The 21,933-nt window shown below is 39.1% G+C and overlaps 1 protein-coding gene across 2 annotated transcripts in view; it reads left to right on the top strand.

Moving 5' to 3' along the window:
• The window catches only part of GRM3 (glutamate metabotropic receptor 3), a 46,917-nt gene that overhangs the window by 18,057 nt on the left and 6,927 nt on the right, over positions 1-21,933 (top strand). For both annotated transcript variants that reach the window (XM_085216320.1, XM_085216311.1), the window contains exon 3: positions 15,976-17,042. In XM_085216320.1, coding sequence (XP_085072446.1) covers positions 15,976-17,042 — 1,067 coding nt within the window. The remainder of the gene's footprint in view (positions 1-15,975; positions 17,043-21,933) is intronic.

Raw genomic sequence — 21,933 nt, 5'->3', positions numbered from 1 at the left:
GTATATATTATGTATATGTATAGATTATAACTCTATGTTTCTCCCTGTATTACATTAATCACACTGCTCTGCTGTAGTAAAGTCCACATCATCAGTCTAAAGTCTACATCATTGCTTATATTGGGCAAAATTCTGTCCTGTGGGTGAACTGAATGATCATTTGATATGAAAAAGAGGTTGAAAAATTCAGGTCTGATTTGTCCCCTTTTACCCACTGGATTTTATGACACCATTTTTATTGCTGTCTGGCCCTACATTTCTTTGTGCGGTTAATTTTTCTTTCTCTGCCTCAGCCAGCATTCATATAATAAAAATAAAAATAAATGAAAATAAAACGTGAACTTGCCTTCACATGTTCTCTTGCACACTGCTGCAGTGGGAAAATACATTCACAGGCCATTTCTGCAATATGTATCCCACCTATGTAGGAAAGAGCCTAAAAATTTATGTTCTGCAACAGGCTGATGTCTCCTCAGTTCTGAGCACAAGGGCACTGCAAGGTCCCTGCTCTGGTATTTAGTCATAAATATTTCCTGTAAATGGTCCACTCTATAGCTCAGTGTCCTACAAGGCTGGCATGAACAAATGATGCAAGTGCTGTCACCAGCAGAGTACAGATGCAGAAACTTCAAAGGCCAGATATAAATTTACAGCACAGAATATCCATTGGTAGACATGCAGAATAAAGCTAGATCTGATATCCCAGGCTGTGCAGCAGACAGCCCTGCTGTCCTCTTCCCCAGGGAGCTTCTGCTCATCAGGTCAGATCCTCTTTGCATTCAGTCAACTGGAAGGTCCTGCTGAATTTCTCTGTGATGCTCGTATGTAATATAAACCAAATCAACACTTACATTTGAAGATGAATTGTTCATGGTAAAAAGCATCCAATTCCTTCTGAATCATAAAAGTTTTCAAAGTATAATACATGACGGATTTGTGGTCAATAAATCAAAGCAAAAATAATGTGAATTCCCCAGGATACTCATTAAAAATATATGTGAAAAGTTTGTCTAGGATTTGCAAGAAAAATTACTGCTTTTTCTCCCACTTTGTGGGACCACAAAGGTGTCATAGCATTTAAATATTTGAAAGCAGCCAAGGGAAGTCTCTAAAAGCATATTTGAGATGTGCTGTTTCAGAGTAGAAGAGCAGTTGAACATATTTTCCCATACTTTTCTCTACATTAGAGTTAGATTGGTACATATACATGGAGCGCTAGTGAGATTTTGACAGTGGTTTTCCTGATATCCCTATCTGCTTTTTCCCTCCTCCAACTGCCACATTGCAGATGTAGCTGCTCATGTGGATCTGCAGTTTCTTTCTCTGGGGAAAATTTATGACTCCAAGAGGTATCTGTGCAGAACTCTTTTGCTTAGCTCTTCCTAAATTTTTAACTATGTTTATATATTCACACATGTATGGATTTTGTTTATATACATGTATATGCATGTATCTTTCCAACCTTAAAGATTCTATGATTCTTTGTCCATGGAGGTGCTCAAGAAAAGGGTAGATGTGGTAGTGAGGGATATGGTTTAGTGGGCATGGTGGGGATGAGTCGTGATGGGTGGCCTGATCTAATGGCTGGCAACCCTGCCCATGACAGGGGTGTTGAAACTAAATAATCTTTAGGAATCCTTCCAACCTAAGCCATTCTATGGTTCAGTGGTTGGACTATGTGATCTTAGTGGTCTTTCCTACCTTAATGATTCTGTAATTCTATGATTCTACAATACATGCGTATCTAATTATGACTGTATAATATAGACTTATACTTTTTAGAGTGATATAGTTGAACAATAAATCAAGTCAGAAGAGATCTCTGGAGGTCTTTAGTCCAGACTCTCACTCAAAGCAGGGTAACTTGCAAGATCAGACCAAATTTCTCAGGGCTTAACAGATGTACACAGGGTAAAATAAAAAATAAAAATAAAAATCACCATTTTGATATGGAACCATTTTATCCTCTAGCTTAGGTTTTAGGTATCGTAGTGGCAAACAATGTGATCTGCTCTCTGATCCAAATAAAATTTTTATTGTAACTTCTCTTGCCATGATGGTAGGTCAGTAACCTACCTATTAATGGGAGCTATTATCTAGTCAGAGATCATCATAAAACATTTCTTTTTCATGCTTTTATTTGGTACTAATTACACTAATTGGCCTGAGTGTGCAGGAACAGAGGTTGAATTCCATTCTCACCTCCTGAGATGAGCTGAGATGAGCTCCAACAGCAGAGGCTGAATTCTGCTGACTATTCCTTCCCTGCTGATTCAAGCACAAAGTACTTCTGCCTGTTGCCACCATTCTGGGCACTGAGCTTCCATGAACAAGAAGTAAAATGCAGTATTAGCAAGACACAAAGAAGAAATAACTTTCCATAGTCTTCAGGAATACTCTGGAAGGATGTTACATTCTCCCTTCTCCCAACTGGGTGCCATTTCTGGAAAGCCTGCAGAAACCACCGAACTGCAATGGCTTCTAAATCCTTACAACAGCATACTTAGGTGAAAGTGCCTTCACATCCCTAAAATAACAAGCAGTTCTTCATTTTTTTTTTTTTTCTTCTAATCTGTTATTCATACAATCACTTCAGTTTCACTATGAAAAACTGAACATAAACAACCACCAAATCATAGAATCCTAGAATCATATAATGGCTTGGGTTGGAAGGGACCTTCAGACCCATCCAGTCCCACTCCCCTGCTGTGGGCTGGTTGCTCCCCACTTCAGGCTGTCCAGAGCCCCATCCAATCTGGTCATGTGCACAGGGATGGGGCATTCACAGTTTCTTTAGGCAACTTGTTGCACTGCCTTGCATCTGACACAGTGCCACGGGGGTGTATAAATGAGGATAAGATTAGACATGATGTTTATGGAGCAACACATGATTTAAAAACTGAGCAATGACTTTCATTCAGATCACATATTTGAGAGACAGAAGGCTCAGTAACCTAATTTCTCTAAATCACAGACTTTCTGTGTTTGCCTGCTGTTAGTTTTACAATATTTATTATTTCATCTTTTGTTCCACTGACAAATGTCATGTGAATTTCAAACACCTGGGCACAGACAAAGTGCTTGGAGGGGCAGGAGGATGCAGGCAGCTTTTTCATCCCCTAGCCAAACACACTTACTTTTCCTGTCCCATGGGTCTCTACAGGGGACAGCTCTGGAAATACCATAGAATTCCATTCTTATTGTTCATACAGTTTGACCTGTGCAAGAATATACATGCAACTGGAAAGCTGCTAATTCTTGTGACCTTGAAGGTAAGATATCATGTGAGGAAAGAGTCTTGTTCAGGATTCCTACTTCTTATATTTTAATATCTAATTTGGCTCTGAAAAGCCAACAGAATGACCATAATCTGTTCTCTTAATTTCTACAGAGCAGTTCCAGAAGTATTCTCAGTTAGTCTCACTCACATGGTGAGAAGCTCAGGCTGTACTCAGTATTAATAAGGATGAGGACAAGGACGCAGGTAATACTTTGCATAGGGATGCAACAGGATAGTGTGACATACTGGGAAAATAAACACCCTTCTAAGCAATCCAGGTGTGTCCGGGACTTTCACTGTGTCCCAGAGAAAATGCTTTTTTCAAAATGAAATGCAAAAAATAACCAACCAACTAAACAAATAAACAACAAAAAAAAACCCACAAAAATCATACACTCAAATGACTAGTTCCAAAAATAACACAGTGCTACATAATTTTTTATCAAATCTCTTTCTCTTGGCAGCTAACAGTTATGCTAGAAAGGTAAAATTGAAAGCATCTTGCATAGAAAAATATTTTTTCTCCTTCATATCATTTCATTCCTGGAAGACATTTTCTTCACCCAATAAAGCACATTGCAAGATATTCCCAGGCTAACATTGACTTAATGGGATCTCATACCAAACCAGTATAGCTGTACTAACATGACATAGCCTTCAGCCCACCCCAGTGAAGAAATTTAGATGCAGATCTTGAATCTTAAATCACTATATAACACATTTCCAAGCAAATCTGTGACAGGATGACTGCTGTATTTGTCCCTGTTAAACTGCGGTCCAGATGAGCATGTGAACCTATTTCAGCTTTCTGCTATTGCCTTCAAATTTAATGCTGCCTATTTCTAACTCCCAGTGCAGAAACAATGGCTGAGCCAAGGATTTGCAGATCTGAACAGAAGTATGCCTTTCAGATGTTTTTACCAAAAAAAGCACTGAAGAGCATTCTTCACAAATTGACCTTCTACATAACTCCCATCAGCTGCAAACTGGATGAACTTGGCAGAGAGATGTGTTCAAGGATGACTTTCTTTCCCCTCCTCATCTATTAGATCCACATTTCTAAACACCTCTAAAAACATTTCAGAGAATGTCTGCTTTGGCATCACTGCAATATTTATGGCTATTTTGTTAGCAGATCCAGGATATAATGTAAAAAGATATTTCAATGCTGTTATCTGGGTGAGTCATTTCCTTGTGTTCCTTTCTTCCTGCCATGAAAACATATTTTGTCTGAGGATGAATACAGAATGAATACAAAGAATGTTAAAATTCTCCAAGGCAGCAGGAATAGCACACACATTCATGAACAGGGATATCAGAATCAGAGAAACTTATAAAAAACTTCCATAAAACCCTGCCTTGAGCATGGCTCAGTCACAGGAGATATCCTTTGATTTGCTTTCTCACTTCTTGCTCCATGCAGCAGCAGTCAGAAGCCATTCAGCTGTCCACCACTGGGATATAAAGAGGTTCAGTAGCAAGTCACGGTGGTGATTTCTCCAAATATAAGTCTTTAAAATTGAGGAATATGAATCATAAAATATTATTAAAATTATTAAGTTGGCTTGTAGGGTCCATGCAGCAGAACTCCCTCACACTTTAGCCCACAAGAACAACACAGAGCTGAGTGGTGGTATTGAGAATGATGGCTGCCAATACTCAATAAAAAGAAAGCAGAGGTTCACAACCACATGGCTCCAAAGTGCCAAGTCCTTCAGTCTTGCAATCACTTTTCATCTCCTACAGTTTTACTTTTGTCATTACGAGTCCGTCTTTCCACTTGCCAATACATGAATTACCATATCTCTTCTAGTCTAATGGCACACATAAATTTATCACTTTTCCTACAGAAGTAATTCAAAAGTACTTCGGAAGGCTAAATTCACACTAAATGTGAATGTGCAATCCTTTTTCTGCTCAGTAGAGGTTTCATGAAGAATATGTTCCTATTTGCTGTTACACAGATTCCTGACAATTTGGCACACAACCGAATAAGCTAATGCATCAATTCCTTTGTATGTATGAAATAGTTAACACTTCTGTGGCTGAAATATGAGGCTTGGTTAAGAAAATATATTAGTTTTAGCCAGAGGAGGAAAAGCTCTGTGCTGAGAAACAGGGAAACTATCAGAACAAGAAAACTGGGTGAAACACAGCCTTGAAGAAAGTCCTCACACTGAAAGTATCTGTCACAGAAATTCTGTGTAATGTCATGGCTGAGAGAATATGGATTTTAAGGATGGACTGTGATTTGTAATAGATGCATCTGATGTTTCTTCAACACGGTGCCACATCATCAACCACACTCTTGTATGGGAAGGTTGGATCAGAAAATGCAGACACATGTGCACACATGCATGCACACTCTCAAAAACACTCACTGTTTTACACCTAATTAATATTACTTGATGAATGATTGTTGATTTCACATTAGCAGAATGTGGTGAACAACAAATCAAAAAGCAGTAATCTTTTTTTCCTACAGAAAAGGAGGGAGAATCTCATAGTGTTTTGGTAGCAGCACTGATCAGTTAAAGCATCCATGGCCAGGAGACAGCCACAGGAGAGAGTATTTCCATTTTTCTTTTGTTCCCTTCCTTGCAGAAGCCATTAAAGTCCTTGTAACTCCTTGTTATCTCCTTTATCATTTCACCATACACAGGATGTTTTGCATATGCTGTATGCATGTACTTCTCTCCCTTGATTGTACCTTAGAATCAGTCTTCTCTTGTTTCCAAGGTTGAATTCATTTAGTGATCAGTAACTGATTCTGTGTGCGTGCTTGTATATCTGGAGCCCCGAGCATCTTTCTCTGCTTCAGCTACAGATGTCACCTACTCTCTTCCTTTGGGAATACTTTCTTTGTGATTCTTTACATTTCACAGTTGGTCTCGAATTTACTACAAAACACGAGAAAATATTTGGTCATATGCAGAAGTGTATTTGGTGGACTTGCTGGCCTCTGCCAGTCTAGGCAGCAATAACATAAGCAACTATATGTCCTGTGATCCTAATGCTCTTGAAAACAAAAAACATGGCACCAAGTAAATTTTACCTATACAGTGTCCAAAAGTTGACTTTTTCCATAATATTTGTGTATGGCCCTGATGGATGGAGCAGCTGATCTCTGCACTGAGATCTTGATGCCAGTTCAGTAGATAGGTCCACTGGACAATGACAGAGCTCAGATGGTACCAAGTAAAACAGGTATGATGCTGTCAGAATTTGTTAAAAAAAAAAAGTTCTGAAATAAGTATGCTAAACTCCTATCACATTTGCATGTCTATATGGACAAATACAAATGCTAATAAACAGTCCAGTAACTGAAAGAATTTTTTTTACATCATCCTAAGGGCACTTTAGACAAGTCAGAAGAGGATTTGAGGCAGTGTTGTTAGTGTACTTTCTAGATCTCTGAAATACTTTATCAGTCTGAGCCTATCAATGAGCCTCTTACCAGGCAAACAAATCAACATTTCTTTTCACATTTTTCCCTGAGGTCCAGTGATTGCTGCTGCTGTTGCTGAATTGATTCATTGGAGCAAAACATGAGCAAAAATTATTTTGTGTTCCCAGTTTTATCTTTTCCTCCTGAAAGCAGAAGAATTTGCAAACATTAATAGGACATGCAGCATGCATGTTGCAGAATAAGGCACTCAGTGAACAGTGATGATGCTGGGAGAGGTGATGTGCTGCTTTTGTAGCTGGTGTGTGATATGTGTGAAAAACCCAAAAAGAGGGGTGTTCTTACCCTTCATCTCACTATCTCCTCACTGAAATTTGTAGTTGGGAGAACCCACTTTCACATCTGGATTGACTGACTCAGCATTCGATCATTCATAAGATATACTCTATTGAATATTGACTTAACCTGCCATTTTATTAGATACACATTTCTAGCTATTGTATTATTGTATGGAAACGAGGAAAAAGAAAAATCCAGACTCAACCTTTTACAAAGGTTGTCACACTTAATGTATGTGGGGGACTAACTGAAAGTACTACTTGGATGATTTCTTCATCACTGACCAAAATTCAACACTGCCAGCTTCTTTAATCTATTTCTTCCCACTGTACAGGAGTTCTGTAAGAAATGTACAAGCCTAGGATAGAAGCCCTGGCAAAATTTAAGTTAAATAAATATCAGCCACTTTTATCACATGCATATTGTATTCACAGAGAAAAATACTCCTCTGCAGAATCTTATAACATAAAATGCATGGAACATTTACGCTTTCAGCTGAACTCCAAGTTTTCTTTGTCGTCCATCAACATTATATGAAATGTGCCAAATGCTATAACTGAGCTGCATAATATGCCTGAACTAAAGATTGCTGTATGTGTTTCATTACAGCATTATTTCTTTATTCAAGCTTTGAACAATCCTATGATGCCTTTATTTCCACAAAAGGTTCAATAAATTTCAGCTTTGGTTATTTCAAAAAGATGCTTTCCTTAGAATTCACTACTTCATAGTTTTTTTCTCCTATTGGAAATACAATTTTGCTTGTCAAATTTCCTCATGATTAGTAATTTTTAGTGTGATTGCTGAGAGTTTGCAGCAGCTTCTTAGCAAAAATAACAGCATGGAGTCATGGGATTCATAGGAAAAGTCAATACCTTTATTAAGCTGCCCGCATAGCTTGGGGGAAAAAAAAAAAAAGGCATAATACATCTTTTTTGTATCTTGCCTTGCATCTTCATCAGGGCCTTCTGTTTCCAAACTATGTAGCTTTAAAGAAGAAATAAAAAAAAAAAACCTATCAGCAATCAATCTGCAAATGGATAGTAATGAGGCTTTTTGCAAAGTGAAACTGTGTTTCCAGAAGGAAATAAAAATCTGATATACTGAAGACCAAGCAGAACTGTTCCTTCAAAAGATTTGAAGGTCAAAATTATTGAGGAAATTTTCTGATGACCTAATGAAATGGCCTTGTACCTGAAAGCTTGTGCAATTCTTCCACCCATAGACTAGTCTAATAAAAAGTAATGCCTTGTCTACAAGCTTGGAATTTGTTTAATCCTAGACCATCACATCTACAGTGTTACTACTACTGAATGCTATTATAAGTAGTTAAATCTATGTTGGCTCACCTGATCTGGGAGTGTCTTCATATCTTGCCAATTAGGAAATAACTGCCAGAGGGTCTATTTCAAGGTTCATTTGGTTCTGATCTCTAAGGGCAAACTACCTAACTGAATTATTCAGAGCACTGTCTGGAAACACCTCTCTAATCCTCGAATCCCCACAGAGGAGAGGATGTTTTAACCAACATCCTTTAATATCTTAAAAAAACTTAATCTATTCATGTTTCCTTTAGGCCAAAAGGAAGAACGACAAAAGAATTTGCTAGCTATTCAACATTTCCTTAGCCATCAGCTACTATATGCAATCTGGGGGATGCAACACGTTATGAAATGGTGCCTCCAAAACAAGATAAATTTATGCCCCTGTGACTTAATGTAGTCCCTCTCTTAGTACAAAAGGAAGTGAATTAAAAACAAACAAACAAACAAACAAAATAAAAAACTAAATGTAGCCTCAGCTACATCAGAGATAAATTGATGTTTAAGGTACAGTTCAGGTTTCTGATGCCGAGGTTAAATGAGAATTTCCTTCATGCAGTTCAGGAGCAGGGAAATCCTGACCCCCAAATGTTAATGGTCAAGCAAATGCCAGATAACTCACCAGGAAACTCATCTCCTCTTCAGATCAAGGCATTTCAAAAAATACCAAAGGCCAGCCCAGAATTTACAGTTCCAGCTCCCAAGCTTTTGTACTGTCACCATAATTCTTCATAATAGGATTGCGTTATCTTTTCTTATGTCTATGAAATAACTAGTTGGCCTGCGGGAGGAGTTAGGCAGTTTAAAGTTACAGTTTAATTTCCTTTGTAATTACAAGTTGATTGCTGGTATAAATTACCTTGCATGCATTTTGTGTCTTGTGCCATCCATTTCCTAAAGTGGGTAATCTTAAATTAAAAGAGTGGTATCAATTGAAAGGCATTGCTATGTTGGAATCTCACAGTTCATTCATATCAATTATCAATCAAATAGACATGGGAAAAAAGAAAAAGAAAAAAAGAGGGAATAAAAATCTTGAATGCTTTTGCATAAATGGTTAGGTTTCTTGTAATGCAATTTTACCAAAGAACTTCAAGAAATCTTCTTAATTTCAGAGGATTATTTTTTGTAATTTTTAATAGTAAAATACACTGGTTGAAAAATATGCACAGGTTTTTGCTTTCCATGTCTCAAAATCGATTTTGATAAACCAGAAATCCCCTTTTAATTCTCTACATTTACCTAAAGGAAAGAATGAATTTCTAATGAAAATTACATCTCCCTGATGAATGTTTGTAGCTTAGAATCTAACTCATTTTCTCCAAACCCTAAGGATCCCATACACATGCAAGAGCTACACAAGCAAGGGAACAGCACACACCTAAAACTGTAAAACTTTAACCTCAGGGCAAGTGTTTTGTAAGGCAGGTAGGTAGGTAAGAAATTTTTCACTCAGTCAAACAGAGAAGAATGGCAGAATGATTAAAATTCTCAAATTGTTTATACCCTTAGTTTATTTTATTAGATGTATCTGAGCTAGTTACTCTCATTACGGTTGGCCAAAACAAAAACAGAGGTACAGTTCAGATGATCCATCTTACTTTAAAATGAACTCTGGAAATATCATTTTTTTTTAGGATTGGAGTGTTGGATACCTAATTCATATGCAGGTAGCTGCATGGAGTACCTTTACAGCTAGTCCTGGAGAAACTTTCCTGTGCCTGACTACTGCTAACCCTACGAGGGTATATGAGGTCTTAAGATTCCCCACAGTAAGTGATATTCTAACCTGGGAGAGGAACCACTGAGAGTTAAATGGAAAATACGTAGATATAGATAGCAAAAAAATAGATTTGCAAAAAACTAATCAGAGATGGTTGTAATCAGATGCAATCCCACAACCCTCTCACAGAAAACATCCTTACATTGCTTATGTTTCTATACATTTTCATGTAGTACACTTCTCCATCTTGTCTAAGATGTTTCCAAGTAAAACTGAGCCAACAGATAAGTTATTCAAATGTTTGTGCATATTTTTTGAAAGAGAAGAATCAGTGTTACATATGACCCAAACACATTCAGAAATGATGGTGCACAGCTTATTAGTGATTACTTGTCTGTGTGAAAGATGATAATTTAAGTCCATTCACTAGTTATTAATTGTGGAGAGGTGCAATTCAGAAACACTTCACTCCAAGCATTCCTTATGCTAAATTTCAAATTGCCAAATTTCATTGTCTTTCCTGCCAATCAGGTGTGAAACCATCAACCTTATACTGAGGGAGAAACAAGAGTGGGTGGATCAGGTCTCCATAACTTGGTCTGAATGTTCAGACAGGCAGAAATAAGTCACTTGGAGCTCAGCAAGGAGCATCTCACTAAAAAACAGAATGAAAAGAAAATGAAAAGATATGTGAATTCTCAGGATTCTTTGTGATACTTTTCAAAAAAGGCGTCATACACGTAGATGAGTCTGTTGGGAAAACACAACATATCCTGTTCTTATATTATTATCTCAGCTCTTCCTTACAGTGCTGTAGTGAGGTATTCCCTAGGATATGTAATAGGAAGGAGTGGGGAGCACTGAAAAAAAAAACCCTATATTTTTCCATTACATAAACAAATAGTTTGTTTTTCTTGTATCAGAAGTTCAGAGTTTTTGCAGCACCATCTAGTGTGACCAAAGAGTAGTAAAGCAGTAACTCTCATCTTTCCCTCTTGTGTTTCTTTTAAAACACAATGATCTCCTTACAGGCTACTGGCCGAAAATCTTTAAGGCCAACAGACTGGCACACAATATTCCTTTTCACATTCCTTTCTCTACCTCGTGAAATCCCACAGCTTCACTAGCTGCCAAGCCTTCATTAAGCCTTGATACCAATGAATTACCTCCTAGCGAACAATGAACTTCTAGTGAACAATGGCTAGTGAACAATGCCTCTGATCTGCACCTTGCTTTGAGAGAATGCATGCTGCTAGCACAGCACAGATGCATGTTTTATGGAATATGAAAGATGTTCTCAGATGTGGGCATGCATGTCATTGTTGCTTCCAGGAAGTGTTACAGATGTTGTTTTCTATAAGATAACACCTATACACTCAGATCCATGCCAGGCACATGCAAGGCTCTGTATGTGAAACAGGATGAAAGACATTGCTGGCAAACAAAATTGTCTGAGTCCTAGCCTGGTAAGATGATGCTCATTTTCTACCCGTTTTTTAAAAGTTTCCCTCTGCCTAAATAGGATTTAAACCACTTTGCTTTCTACATCTACTCACCTCTGTCTAAAAGATCCTGAAGTGGTGAGGCTGCACATACTCCATGAAAGATATGGGGGCTCTGAGAGTGTTCAGATAACACAGCAAAGCTGTGACGGGTCTGAAGCATGAGTCTGATGGGGAGCGGCTGAGGGAACTGGGATTGTTCAGTCTGGAGAAGAGGAAGCTCAGGGGAGATCCTATTGCTCTCTACAACTGCCTGAAAGGAGGTTGTGGCGAGGTGGGGTCAGATTCTGCTTCCACGTAACACTGATATGATGAGAGAGAGCAGCCTCAAGTTGTGCTAGGAGAGGTTCAGGTTGGATATTTGGAAGAATTTCTTCTTAGAAAGAGTGGTGAGGCATTGGCCCAGGCTGCCCAGGGAGGTAGTGGAGTCACTGTCTCTAGAGGTGTTCAAGAAACGCGTAGATGTTGCACTGAGGGACATGGTTAGTGGGTATGGTGAGGGCATGATGATGATTGGACTGGATGATCTTAGTGGTCTCTTCCAACCTTAATGATTGCATGATACTATGATTCTATGATACTATGATTCTATGATTCTAAGTATTTTTCTCCTAACTGACACAATGTGTGGATTCAAATGATTTCAAAAAGGATTTCTTATACCACTGTTTAAAATAATGCTTTTGTTCAATAATTAAACTCATCCTCCTTTCAGAAATTTCCTTCTGAATGCTTTCATGTCACCAAGAGTTGCATAGCACTGATACAAAAAAATGATAAATCAACTCACCTATTTCTAACTGCACATAAGCAAAAATACAATAGCTTTATACTAGTGATTTATATGATTGTTAGAAAAGATGATCCCACTGTAAGAAGACAGAAACAAAGTTACATAACTCACTACATGAAAACTATGCTATCTTCTTATCTATTCCTGGTACTAAAATAGTCATAAAGCTGCAGTCTTTCTTTTGTTATTTGAACCAAGAGGAGTTTGTCCCCCACTTTTAGATGGCACTGTTCTTGTGTCTTCCTTGCTAAACTGCTGCAAGCTGGAGTGCAAATCATTGCTGATTTAAGTAATTTTTAATTACCCTTTTCCTCGGTAACTTCTTTTATGGAATTACAGATAACTGTTTTGCATAAGAACAGTTTACTTCATGAAGTGTAAGGAGAGGAAAAGACTCAAAGACACAGCTCAGAGAAAATGAAGTATGCATTGTCATTCATATAGCTATCCACATAGCACAGGTAGACCTAGAGAGTCTTGTCTTTCATCTCCTGAGGGAAGAATCCAAAACAGCATAGCCACAACTCTGAAAAAAAGCCTGCCAAAAATACCTGTTTTAAAGACCATATCATAGAACCAGAGAATCAGAGAATTATTAAGGTTGGAAAAGACCTCCTAGATCATTTAGTCCAACTATCTACCAACTATTGCCCACTAAATCATATCCCTAAGTACTACATCTACCCTTTCCTTAAACATCTCCAGAGATGGTGACTCCACCATCTCCCTAGGTGGCAGGGCATAGGGCAGCCTATGCCTATGCCTATGCCTTACCACTCTTTCTAAGAAGAAATTCTTCCTAATATCCGGTCTGAATATGTTTACTCACAGAACTGAAATGTAACTATGACAAAATTCTCAGAGTCCTTTGATGCGAATTTGACATTTCATCTCTGAGAAAATAATCAGCCAATAGGCAAAAAATATTATTTTTACTCTAGAAAATAATTCCTTATTTTCTTATGATGCTGTGTTCTTAGCTATAAGCATCTTATATTTATTATTATCATTAGATCATCTTTTCTGAAAACCTGATTTTTGGGAGTGGTACTACAGAGACTAAAGTATATTGATAAATATGTGTTAAAATGCATCAGCAATTTTGTATTTGATCAGTATTTATATTAATTGCTGCCACCCACTGGGTTCATCTGTATGCTTTGGCTCACCATAGTATAATTTAATACATCGTTGTTTGTCTAAATGACTTCATCCTCTCCATTTGAAAGGGTGCCATTTAATTGCTTCCTTCAGCAACCACTAAAATTGGATGTTTCCAACTACAAGCTGTGGTTGATTTAAAGCAAATTGACAAAAACCCTTCTGTCATATTTGTAGTGTGGGAACAGCCTCATGGAAGGTAATATACACATAAGTTTCGAGCTAACTGTAAGGGAGATTACCTTATTTGCCGTCTGGACTTAGCTGCAAAGTCCAAGGCAAATAATTTGTTCTATATAAATGATAAATTACTAGAACTCTGCTACTCATGCTACATAGAGAGAATTCTTTTTTGCAAAATGGTGATATTTCTGACCCTCGTTTCATTTCCACTGGGGTACTTATGTAATTGAAGTTATGCACATGACAGAAGATTAAGCCTTGCAACCAGTTTGCAGGTTGTCTTGTTTACCACTGGTCCCAGTAGATGTCACAAGTTCTCATCACACCTCAGAACTTGGCCTGTATAACACTGAAGTGAATAAATTGGCTCTTCAAACTGGGCTGCTGTGTTAACAACTTCTACAATCTATGTAAGTGTTATGAATAATGAAATAAAACACTGGTGATGACAACACATTATTGAAGAACTGTTAAGTGCTGCATTATGATTTCATTTTAATGCGTTTCTGGCTGAGAGAGCTTGTGTCCCTATGTATGAGGAGGAAGAGGGAGTGAAAAGGAGCTACTTAGTATTCTATACTATTTTTAATATTCTATTATACTTTTAATCTAGCTACTTGTTTAATTTAGAGCATGCTATGTCCAGAAAGACTGGCCATTTGGAGGGCTTACATTACCCTTAATGTCTGTGATCTCAGAGGTCTTGTTGGATGAGACTGTAGCACAACTAGATGCCAAGACTGAAGAAAAAAGGGGGAAAAAATGTTCATTCCTTGTCTACACAGTCTTATCTTGTAATCCTTCAAAGCAAGGCTACCACTGTAATTGATGCAGGTGAGGGGGCAAAACACGGCAGAGGGCAGAGATAAGAACAGAGAGTCTTGGCTCAAAACCAGGATAAACTATATGTAGAAATAAATTATCTTCCTACTTTGCCCTAAGGTAAGAAAAAGGTTGAAGAAGAAATGTGCTTTCAGGTCTAGTTCCTGCAGAGGTTCAGGTTGTGCATCAACCCTCCAACCAGTGCTTCTGCGCCAAATTCACTGTCCCTTTTGCTGACCTTAGTGGAAGTGCTGCAATGTGCTCTGCAGGAAAAAAAAAAAAAAAAAGAGAGGTGAGAGAATTTGGCCTCAGTGCTTTATAGAAGCTAAATAAATCTACTGCAACAAATCCAGAGTATCTGGAAGTTGAAGTGGAGGAATATATTACATCCTTATACAATATTGCTGGTGCTCAAGCACAGCATGGGCATAGATGCAGGGGAAAAGATTTATTCCAGCAATGACAATGGAACCACTTCTGTAACCAAAGACATAGGGAATGAAATCACCTTTATTGCTCATCAATGGTAAAAAAAAAAAAAAAAAAGGAAAAAGTTTTCTTTCCGCCTTTAAAGACATTCACCTTTGATGTTATAGCAAATGACCAATAAATCACATAGTAAATGCAATTTCCTCCCACATTTCTAATAATTCTTCATTCCCTGCATGAACCTCGGGTAGAGGAAAAACAAAAACTCTCTAGAGCTTACCATTTGGAAGTGTTACAATATTGATTTCCCACAGAAGGTCACAGATCCAGCTTGTGGTTTTTTCAACTATTCCCCAAACAAAACGTAAGACCAAAGCAGCACATTCTAGGAAGATCAGACCGGATTTTAAAAATGATCAAAAAATGGGAAAACTGAAGCAAAACAGTAGGGTTCCTTAAATTCCTAAAACACAAGAAGATATTAAGAAGATATAATAAGAAATTGTTGAGAACCTCAGACTTACTTCATTATCATAAAAATGGATCCTTTATCCAGCTTAATTCCAGACTGTTGGACTAAACACTGATGTGTATCGGTCTGACAATTAATTTTTCCTTATTTCACAGTAGTTGAATTGCATCAAAAAACTCTGAGTTAATAGTGGAATTCTTTCTTCCAAGAAAAAAATGTGAAAATTCACAATTATACACATTGTGAGAAAACAGGAAAGAATTTGTTAGTACCTAGAGTAAAAAGATAAGGATACTGGTAACATAGCTCTCCACATTTGCAACTATTTCTCATTCAGTAAAGGGAAATAAAGTTCAATTATTTTAGCCCTTTTGGTCTTCCACTTCTGAACAAGGCAAAAATATCTCAGACACAGACACCTTGACTTACCTGTCGACATTTGAGTTGGACTGCATAAGCTGTCAGGAGGCTGTGCTTCCCAAAGGGTTAAAAAGGTCATCTGCTGTTCTATAATAAAATTCTCTATTTCTGTTTTTTTCACAGCTCCATTCAATCCTCCCAATGCAGCAGACAGCACAGTCAAGTTTGATGCCTATGGAGATGGGATAGGTCGTTACAATGTGTTTAATTTCCAATACACTGGAGACAGATACTCCTACGTGAAGGTTGGTCACTGGGCAGAAACCCTGTCACTTGAGGTAGACTCCATCCACTGGTCGAAGAGCTCTGTCCCCGTCTCCCAGTGCAGTGACCCCTGTGCTCCCAATGAGATGAAGAATATGCAACCAGGAGATGTCTGCTGTTGGATTTGTATTCCCTGTGAAACATACGAGTACCTGGCTGATGAATTTACTTGTGCAGACTGTGGGCCAGGAAAATGGCCCACAGCTGACCTGACTGGCTGCTATGACCTACCAGAAGACTACATCAAGTGGGAAGATGCTTGGGCAATAGGTCCTGTTACCATTGCATGCCTGGGCTTTATTTGTACTTTTTTGGTCATTGCAGTGTTTATCAAGCACAACAATACTCCCCTAGTTAAAGCCTCTGGCCGTGAACTATGCTACATATTGCTCTTTGGGGTCTTCCTGTCTTACAGCATGACATTCTTCTTCATAGCCAAGCCTTCTCCAGCTATCTGCACCTTGCGTCGTTTGGGGCTAGGAAGTTCCTTTGCTGTCTGCTATTCTGCCCTCCTGACAAAAACAAACTGCATAGCTAGAATATTTGATGGCGTAAAGAATGGTGCTCAAAGGCCTAAGTTCATCAGCCCCAGCTCTCAGGTCTTCATATGCCTGAGTCTCATTTTGGTACAGATTGTGATGGTGTCCGTGTGGCTCATCTTGGAGGCCCCTGGCACCAGGAGGTACACTCTTCCTGAGAAGAGAGAGACTGTCATATTGAAATGCAATGTTAAAGATTCCAGTATGTTAATCTCCTTAACATATGATGTAATCCTCGTAGTCTTATGTACTGTGTATGCCTTCAAAACAAGGAAATGCCCAGAGAACTTCAACGAGGCCAAGTTTATCGGTTTCACAATGTACACAACGTGCATCATTTGGCTGGCCTTTCTCCCCATATTTTATGTGACATCCAGTGACTACAGAGTAAGTCTTTGGATATATGTTTCCATAAATCATGTGCATCACTTTAAAGAACCCTGTCATCATTCACTAAAAGTTCCTCTCACTTCCTTTGTCACCTGGATCCCTCACAAACTGTTTCAATGTTAATGTCCAACTAAGCTTATTACCAAATTTTAGTTAATTTCTAAGAAAGATGTTCTCAATTTGAACTGTGAATGTATAGCTGGAGGTATAAGGGATTAATACTGTCAACCTCACTGTGATAGAGGCAAATCACATAGATTAAGTACTAGAATCATAGAATTATAGAATTGTTCAAGTCAGAAGACACCATTAAATGTCATATAGTCCAACCCTTCTGCAATGAACAGGGACACCTACAGCTCAGAGCCCTGTACAGTCTGGCCCTGAATGTTTCTAGGGACAGATCATCCACCTCATCAATGGGCAACCTGCTCCAGTGCCTTATCTCCTTCACTGTAAAAGACTTTCTCCTTATACCTCTTCTAAATCTCTCCCCTTTCGTTTTGAAATAATTTCTTCTTGTCCTATCACAACAGATCCTGATAAAGAGTTTGTCCCCTTCTTTCTTCTAGCCCTCCTTTAGATATTGAAAGGCTGCTCTCAGGTCTCCTTGCAGCCTTCTCTTCTTCAGGCTGAACAGCCCCAGCTCTCATCCCATCCTTGTAGAAGAAGTATACAATCACTCAAATCAAGCCCTCCTCTGGACGTGCTTCAACAGGTCCACATCTCTCCTGTACTGAGGACTCCCGTCTGGATGCAGTGCTCCAGGTGAGGTCTCACCAGTACAGAGTAGAGGAGCAGGATCACCTCCCTCACCCTGCTGGCCACATTTCTTCTGATGCAGCCCAGGATACAGTTGGCTTTCTGGGCTGGGACAGCACACTGCTGGCTTGTGTCCAGCTTGCCATCCACCAGTCTCGCCAAGTCCTTTTCAGCAGAGCTGTGCTCCATCCTTACATCCCCCAGCTTGTACTGATAGTGGATGCTGCCACAACCCAAGTGCAAGACCTTGTACTTGGATTTGTTAAGCCTTGTGATGTTCACCTGGGCCCACTGCTCAAGCCTGTCTAGGTGCTCCTGGATGGCACCCTGTCCCTTGGGCGTGTTGACCATACCACACAGTCTGGTGTCATCTGCAAACTTAACGAGGGTGCACTCAATCCCGCTGTCAGTGTCACTGATGAAGATATTAAAGAACATCAGTCCTACTACTGACTCCAAAGGGACATCACTCATCAATGATCTCCATCCAGACATTTATGTATTGATGATTTCTCTCTGGATATGATCTTGCAACCGGTTACTCACATATCCACCCATCCATATCCATCCAGTCCACCCAAAATCATACTGTCCCAATTTAGAGATAAAAATATTATGAGGTATTGTGTTAAAGACCTTACTGAAGTCTAGACAGATTATATTAGTGGCTCTTCCCCTATCTATTAATGCAGTTTTGCCATCACAGAAGGCCACTAGGTAGTTCAGGTGGGACCTGCCTTTGCTGAAGCCATGCTGCTTCTCTTGTATCCCCTCTGTCTCTTCCACATGCTTTAGCATAGCTTCCAGGAGAGTCTGCTCCATGATCTTCCCCAGGACAGAGGTGTATTCATACTAGTACATCAGTATATGGAGCTACAGTCTTAACAACAACAACAAAAACAAAAATAGTAGATCGTGAGCATGAGTCACAGAGTTATTTGGCAGAGGTAGGCCTTAAATTAAAAACTGAAGCAATTAGTCTTTTTTTTTTTCTTTCCAACAGATGTCATGCTTTAATACGGAACAATTTATTCTCTCTCCATTTTGTAGAAGATAAGTATATCACTGAGCAGAAAATATTGGTCAACACTAGTAAATAACCTTAAAAATATTAAATTGTTTTAATTGTCACACAATTTAGAAAAGATTCAGATTAAATAAAATTTTATTTTTGGACCAAAGAAAATTATCTCAGAAAAAGACTGATCTACTCAACTGGAAATCTCACAGTTATTTTGATCTGAGAAGTGATTGCTGGAGTTGGCCCTTACAGTAAGTTGTACTGAATTAGTTCAACTTTCTGCCCAGAAGAAAGATAGGAGACTTAGGGTGGTATTATCAGCAGTACTGTTCTTAAGATTTAGCATGGAAAACTGGACATCTAATAATACCACTTAACATACTTCTAGTATGATCATCCAGGACCAGTTTTCTCAGCATAGGAAAGGTACTGAAAATCTTGAGAAAACAAGAATAGATAACAAACAACACAGTAAGACATGGAGAGTGACAGTAAAAGAGCTAAATATATTTAGTCTAGACAAGTGCAAACCCAAGGAGACGTGATCACAGACTACAAATAATTTCAAGGCAACAAAAAGAAAAGAATTATTCAGTCTCAGGAGAAGTTAGAATGGCGAGTAATGGCTCAAAGCTAATGAAGGAAAAGCTTAAGGCAGGCACTGGGGAAAAGCTCCTGCCACTCAAAGTAATCAAGAAGCCATACACAAAGGAGGGTAATACTGGTTCATACTGTCACACCACTGGGCAGCAAAGGCACTAATGGCAAAGCTGGACATGACTTGATTGCTCAAGTAACATTTTAAGCCTCATCTCCCGAGGGAGATTTTCAGGAGCAACTGTGAGCATTTAATGTGAATAAAAAGTTCCATATAAGCTAATCTGAGTCCTATTCAGTGGACAGAAAAAGATTTTGACACTTTTTTGACACTTTCATAACATTAGCAGGTTTTTGAAAATCCCATCATATGTGTCTGCACTTTCAGTGCTCTTTTGAAAAGCCTATATTTAGTTTCCATGCAGTGTCACATGAAAACCTGTGACATCAACTTGTGCCATCCTCATGTATTCCAACACTGGTGGCATCACTAATGACCTATCATAGAAACATAAAAGTAGCAATTAAAAAAAAAAAAAAAAAGTGTTGATCAGGAAGGAAGGAAGGAAGGAAGGAAAAAGAGGAGAGGAGAGGAGAGGAGAGGAGAGGAGAGGAGAGGAGGAGGAGAGGAGAGGAGAGGAGAGGAGAGGAGAGGAGAGGAGAGGAGAGGAGAGGGAGAGGAGAGGAGAGGAGAGGAGAGGAGAGGAGAGGAGAGGAGAGAGAGAGAGAGAGGAGAGGAGAGGAGAGGAGAGCTCTTAATGGCAGGATCACTTCCTCCTGAATAGAATAAATTTCACCATCAAGTGGATTTCTGGGGAAGAGTTCAGAGGTGAGCTGTTGGCAATTCAGTCATGAAGTCAGCTGTAGGATTTTTCTACCCACGTCTTTCCATAGGCCCCAGTGTCTGTGGATTGTCTAACTCAACTTTGCTTAAGGCAGTATTACTTGCAGCAGACTGCTCAAGACTGTGTCCTGTGGGGTGTTGAATATCTCCAAGGCTGAAGACTCCACAATCTGTCTGGGGAATCTGGGGAATGCCAGTGTGACTATCTTCATGGTTTCCTTATATATAAACAATACTCTGTGTATCATTTTTTGCTAGTGTCCTGTCACTGGGCTCTAGTGGGAAGGGTCCGGCTCTCTCTTCCTTTCTCTCACCATGAGTATATATACACACTGATAAGATCCATTTTGGCCTTCTCTTCTCTGCCCTGAACAACCCAAAATCTCCTCATATGACAGTTCCTCCAGACCTTTAATCATCTTTATGGCCTTTGCATAGATTCATAAAATCATTAGGTTGGAAAGACCACCAGGATCATCTAGTCCAACCATCAACCCATCACCACCATGTCCACTAAATCAAAACTGTCACTCAGTGTGACATCTATCTTCTTAAATACCCTCAGGGACAGTGACTCCAGCACCACCTTGAGCAGCCTGTTTCAATACTTCACCACTCTTTCTGAGTACAAATTCTTCCTAATATCCAACCTGACCCTCCCCTGACACAACTTGAGGCCATTCCTTCTCATCCTATCAATAGTTACATGGGAGAGGAGGCTGATCTCCACTTTGCCACAACCACTCTTCAGGTGATTGTAGAGAGCTATAATGTCTCCCCTGAGCCTCTTCTTCAGACTGAACAGTCCCAGTTCCCTCAGTCACTCCTAATAAGACTTCTGCTTCACTGCCCTTCTCTAGTCACACTCCAGGACCTCAGTATCTTCCTCTTAGTGAGGAGCACAAAACTGAAAGATTATCGAAAATGAATATGAACAAGTAGTCCAGTCAATCTTCAGTTCACCTTTATTGAACACTTACCTCATTCTTACTTCATCAGCTTGTCAATGAGGAAGTTATGGGAGACAGTGTCAAATATCAGCTACTCACACATCATCCACAATGCCATTTATTTCCTCATAGAAGACAATCAGGTTGGGGAAGTAGATTCCTAGAAGTCACAGCCTCCTACAGCAATCCTTTTCCCAGCAGCAGCAGTGCAACCTGATGTTCCTGTGAAACTCCCCTTGAGTCCTCCAGCAAACTGAAAACTAGTTCCCAGATAGTCTAGATCTTGAAGCAGAGCCCAGAAACTGCTGTGTTTGGTAGCTCTTAGTTGCACTGTCAAATATTTAAAGGAGAGCTTCTGGATAATACAGATTTCTCTGATACTGTTAATTTTCACACAGAGGTCCACGCTGATTTCAGTGAGGAGTTCTTTAGAATCAAAGATAAAATGAAACCTGTTGTGACTAAACAAGCACAGCAGCTCTAACACCTAGCACATTTAAGGAATATTTTTTTTCTTCACTTGATCATCTCAAGAAATGCAGATGACATCAGAAAAGTCTGGGTGTTAAACTGGTCAAAGTGAAGTCAGAAGAAAAGTTGTTGCATCCACCTTTGGTAAAGAGTGATTACCAGTTACGTGGTCACCTTAATTATACTTACAGTTGATAAAGCACTTGGCATTGTGAGGATATGTAAAGAGACAAAGTCCATTCC

The sequence above is a fragment of the Meleagris gallopavo genome, chromosome 1, assembly GCF_905368555.1.
Source record: "Meleagris gallopavo chromosome 1, MGAL_WU_HG_1.1, whole genome shotgun sequence".
In the NCBI taxonomy this organism is placed as follows: Eukaryota; Metazoa; Chordata; class Aves; order Galliformes; family Phasianidae; genus Meleagris; species Meleagris gallopavo.
Note: the sequence above shows the minus strand (reverse complement) of the source record. Positions and strands in the feature narration are given on the sequence as shown.